This window comes from Myotis davidii, unplaced genomic scaffold (assembly GCF_000327345.1).
Source record: "Myotis davidii unplaced genomic scaffold, ASM32734v1 scaffold233, whole genome shotgun sequence".
Lineage (NCBI taxonomy): Eukaryota > Metazoa > Chordata > Mammalia > Chiroptera > Vespertilionidae > Myotis > Myotis davidii.
This window is the reverse complement of record NW_006285917.1, coordinates 308244-313313: the sequence shown is the minus strand read 5'-3', so window position 1 is coordinate 313313 and position 5070 is coordinate 308244. Positions and strand designations below refer to the sequence as shown.

The 5070-nt window shown below is 48.3% G+C and overlaps 1 protein-coding gene across 1 annotated transcript in view; it reads left to right on the top strand.

Moving 5' to 3' along the window:
• Nucleotides 1-2960, top strand: part of COPZ1 (coatomer protein complex subunit zeta 1) — a 19863-nt gene extending 16903 nt beyond the window's left edge. Inside the window, exons 6-9 of the mRNA XM_006756936.2 lie at nucleotides 469-546; nucleotides 762-813; nucleotides 2005-2043; nucleotides 2828-2960. Coding sequence (XP_006756999.1) covers nucleotides 469-546; nucleotides 762-813; nucleotides 2005-2043; nucleotides 2828-2875 — 217 coding nt within the window. The 3' untranslated portion in view covers nucleotides 2876-2960. The remainder of the gene's footprint in view (nucleotides 1-468; nucleotides 547-761; nucleotides 814-2004; nucleotides 2044-2827) is intronic.
• Nucleotides 2961-5070: the final 2110 nt, after the last annotated feature.

Genomic DNA, 5070 nt, shown 5'->3' with positions numbered 1-5070 from the left:
TGGGGGGTGGGGGGTGGGGAGCAGCAGAGAGAGGCTTAGAAGGTTTGTCAGAGCTTGAGTGCAAATAGAGTTTGCACTCAACCCCTCCCCACCTCCTGCCACCACTAGATTGAGTTTTAGCTCTGTTTATTTCCTTTTTTCCACCCACTGATGTCAGCATTTATGAGCTATGTCATGAGCAGCATCATGGCAGGTAGGAAAGAAACAATAGCTCTGGATAATCAACCCTTGAATAGTCAGAAATTAACTGTATTTTTTGAATCTCTTTCCTGACATTACTGATCCTTTCTCAGCAAACAAGAGTAGGAAGGGGTTTAGAGTAGATTAGCTAAAAGGTTCTTATTTACCTTATTTCTTTGTGCGGTTGGTGGAGACATTTATTGGTCTAGTGTAGGATCCCAACTAGGACAATGTCCTAGGATTTCCTTTCACACATGGGCTCGTTTTTCTTTTTTCTTGGGGACTCAGGAAAAATGTAGAGAAGCGAGCTCTGCTGGAGAACATGGAGGGGCTCTTCTTGGCAGTGGATGAAATCGTAGATGGAGGGTGAGTTCTCTAACTTGCCTGGACCTCCCTGGATCTAGGGGGGGTGTGTGTGTGTGTGTGGGAGCTGGTCATCACAAGGGTGTGTGTGTGTGTGTGTGTGTAGGGGGCGGGGGGTAACTGCCCTATCCTAAGGCAAGTGGGCTGAGTGGCCAGAGTATCTCCACAATGAGTGGTCCTTCAGGAGAGAGTGAGTGATGGTCTCTTTGTCTTTGTAGGGTGATCCTAGAGAGCGATCCCCAGCAAGTGGTACACCGGGTGGCATTAAGGGTAAGCAGGAGTGTTCCTCTATATTCCTCCTCTACTCACTTTCCAGGCCAGATTTGCTGAGTGTATCTAAGGATCTGGGCTTGTAGAATATATACAGTCTTCTGCTTTTTCAAATTCTCACTGTCCCAAAGAAGGGAAGCAGAGGAATGTTATTTCTGCCCCTAACCTAGTATCTAGCACCTCATATGGTCTTTGCATAGAGTGCACATTTAATACATACTCATTGAATCGATGATGAAATAAAGAGATTTTAATATTGCTGGTCCTGAAACTATAAAGGAACTTGAAGTTGGTTTATTCTTCCTTTGGGGATGGTTCACAGTCATTTGAAGAGAGGCTTCCTGGTCTTTTAAGGTCTTATAAAATGAGGATAACACCTCTTCATCAGGAAGTACTTATTTGCTAGAACCTCAGTCCCCTTTGGTGCTAGTGATAGCAGAAAGGGGTGTCTGAGTTAACCATAGAAGGCTACAGGTCTGCTGGGGAGATAATGATGGGTGCTGAGAGAGTCCACCAGCAAATTGTGGGGGTGCAGAGATGTCTGAGCAAAGCAAATCTCCCCATTCACAGAATGTCCCATCTCTGACCTCCACAGAGTGAAGGCTGACAGTGCTGGGTAATGGGAAATCTTTTCCCTTAACTGCCGAGGGCTCCATTTGCATAGTTTAATCTTCTCCTCTAACATATGTCTCTATGTGGCAAGAGAGAGGGGCCCCCCTACCAACTCCCTCCTTCCCCCTTCTCAGGCTGCTGTTGCAGCAGTTTATTTCTTCAAATTAACATGCTGTCGTTACCCATCGGGCCTTGCAGGATCCATTAAACTATCCCTGGCTCCCCCTCATCCTTTCCCTAGTGATATTGATATTCAGGGAAGGTCTTCTCTGACTAAAGAATCAGGTCCTCCTAAGTTGTGGATCACATAACCTGCTGATTACTTGGAATTGAATAAATCTTTTAAGAAGTCCTCCTGCCTTAAAATAGAGGATGGAGGAAATGACCATTTTTTGCTCACAAGCCCTCTGGCCAAGTAAAATCGTGACTGTAATAGTCCGTAGGAAGGACTGAGAAATTTAAGGTATCTGCCCTTTGCTTCAGTTTAAAGGACCATCTCTTCCTTGCCCACTACCAAACATCAATCGGGTCTTGCTCCAGCTTTCTCTCACACTCAGTGCTGTTTCCTCTGTGTTGTAGGGTGAAGATGTCCCCCTCACAGAGCAGACCGTGTCTCAGGTATGACTTTTTCCTTTCTTCCACTGGACTGGATCACTAAAGAGGCTAGCATAGCATTCCACAAAGTCTGAATGAAAGTAAAGATTGAAGGCGCATCTTCCTGGACTCCCTCTTATTCTAGAGAATTGGGATTCATACAGCCAAATTCTCCTACCCCACCCCAACTTCCACCTGTTTCCTGTGAGCAGTGGCTATCAGCCTTGGCGTGTACCCTTCACACCCTCCCTGCCGGATGCTTCATTCAGTGATTGATTCCTCAGCAGAGGCTTGCCTTAAGCAGATGGTCGGTGTGTGTACACACACACAATCTCTCTCTCTTATTATTCAAATGAGGGCTAAGTTGGAAATGCATATTCTAGAATATGCAGGTTTTACAGATCCATCCTGCTACTTTGCAAATATATTTGTCTACCTGATGGGGGGAGCAAGGGAGAGATTCGGTTTTCTAGCCATTTGGAATTCTCACTAAGAAGTCCATCTGGGTGTGGTAACACACACACACAACCCTTTGAACATATGCCCAGTAACCCCCAGTTTTTTTCTTTCCTCCCAGGTATACCTCTTCTCTCTTCATCCTCCTAATGGATTTGAATTTTTTTGCCATTTCCCAAACTGACAATCTTCTAGGGCCTTAGAGAGCTTCTTCCCATTCTTCTACCTTTGGGGATTTTCTACTTGCCATTCTTCTAAGGACAGGGAAGGCAAGTGAGGGCAAAGAAAGCCCCCATCCCCATCCCTACCCTCTCCCCCAGCAAGCCCCTCAATGCTGCCCTTGTCCCTGCAGGTGCTGCAGTCAGCCAAAGAACAGATCAAGTGGTCACTTCTTCGGTGAAGACCCCACTGTTCCTGGCTCCTCACCCCCACAAAAAATCCACGTCTGCCGTGACTTCTCATCCAGTCCCCCAACTGATGCTCTCAGGATCATCTCGGGGATCACAAGGGATCCTTAAATCACCATCCTCTCTGTGGTTGCTGTCCCCAAACCCTAGGCGCTTCCCATTCCTTCTCTCTTTCTTCCTCTCTCTCTCTCTCTCTCTCTCTGTCTCTCTCTCTCTCTCTCTCTCTCCCTCTCTCTGCAGTTCTGGGAATTAAGCTCCCAGGAGATGTGGATGCAGGGCAGGGGAAGCACCTCTTCCTTTCTAGACTGGATTATGCTCCCATGTCCTCCTATCCCACATATTTTCTTCTTCACTTCTGTGCCCTTTGCTGCAGCTACACGTCAGATCAAAGCAGGAGAAAGAATGTGCTGAGTGTTTATCTCCCTTTAGTTTTATCCAGCCTTCATCCCAACAGTCCATATGTCCAGCAAGGGGAGGGAGAGGGAGAATTCTTTTCTATAGAATGAGTGGGGGTGGGGTGGAGATAGGTATATCTAGTCTCAGCCACCGCCCCCCTTCTAGCCTCAGCATTTTCTCCCATTCCTTCTTACTGCCCCATCCTCCAGTCTTGGAAAAAAGATTGGAACAGCTCAAAGGCAGGGGACAGAGTGGAAGAAGTTATTTAAATTTTACTGGATAGGGCTTATAAAATTCTCTATTTCAGTCACAGCTGCATTCTTTACCCTGATTCTGGCTTATAGCTTCAAAACTGCTGTGGTCTGTGTGTTCATTGTGGGAGTGTCCATTTCTTGGTCCTATACCTTAACTCTACCTTCACTCCCCTGGGATGTTTGCCTGGCTTGTCCTCTCTGTACCCTGGAGGAAAGCCAGTCCCTGAACTAAAACTCTATTCTAGTCTCGGGAGGAAGAGTTTCTGCTCAGAACGAGGGAGGGGGTGGAATTTATGACTTGGGCCTCTGGGCTCTCTCAGTCCTGTTTGCTCCCCCACATGCTTTTCACTCCCTGCCGTGGGCCTGCAGTCTCTGCCGTTTAACCCTCTCCTCTGCGCCTCAGCCTTACATCCAGGCAGTAGGTCTGGCTCTTGCCCTCTCTAGGTCGCTGGAGAGAGAGACCTTTCTTCAGAAAACCTTCAGGATGTGGACTTCCCCATGGAGATGGAGGATGGAATACCCACTCTTGAGTCTAATCTTTCCTCTTGACCCAAAACTTCCCAGGAAAATGTCTCAAAAAACCTTCTTCCTGAGGCTTAGGGTTCTGCCTCACCCACTAACTGCTAATTCTCCAAGGCTGAAGTGGGTGCACCACTGGGCATATTTGAGGGGGCATTTTTGTGTAAGAGATGTCTGGAGTCAGGGGATAGCCACCTTCATATACTGCTCTGTGCGGAGTGGAATAAAACAGATTTCTTTTTCCAAACTGCCTTTGTGTGATGTTTCTGTTCCTCTTCCTCTCTTTTTGGCAGCTGCTCCTATTCCTCTAGCATTCCCCCTCATTCCCCATCTTATAATATTTCTTCCCTCTTACCTCAGAGACTCCCCAGCATTCTCCCCCACCATCGCTGCCATCCCTAATTTACTGGCCTGTTTGCCTCCTTGGCATCTCTCAGTCCCCTTGCCTGGAAATTGGCGCCAGGGGTGGGGTGAGATGGTATTTTCTCAGTGGGAGTCCCAGGGAACAGTTCTCCTCCACCCCCCCAAAAGCCAGCTGCCTGCTCCCGCCTCAGCCATTAGTAACCCAGAGACGCGCACCTGCGTGGGGGCTCTCCTCCAGACCCTGCTCCCTTCCTGCACCTCCCACTCCTGCTCTGAAATGGCGCTGAGCGGGTTATTTATCGGAGCCAGTGCTGCTCCAGAAGGTCAGGACGGTGGTGTAAATAACCTCTTCTCGCCATTTCCCCGTCCCTCCAGAGCCTGCTCCCCTCCCCCTCCTCCACCTTTATTCTCACAAATGAATGTGGCTGGGCTGGCGCAGAGCCTGGCCCTGCATCTTAATGGGGCAGTGAGCTCACAAGATGGATTTAGCTGGGGGTTTTATGGTTGCCGCGGCGACAAGAGAATGCTTTGGTTTTCTTTCCCCCTTCCTCTGCAGGATTTTAAGGAGGGGAAAGTGGGGGGAAGTCTCCTCTGCACTGCTGTTTGAAGGGTCTCCTTCTCGGTCACCTCTACTGCTCATAAAATGGGCCTGCAAT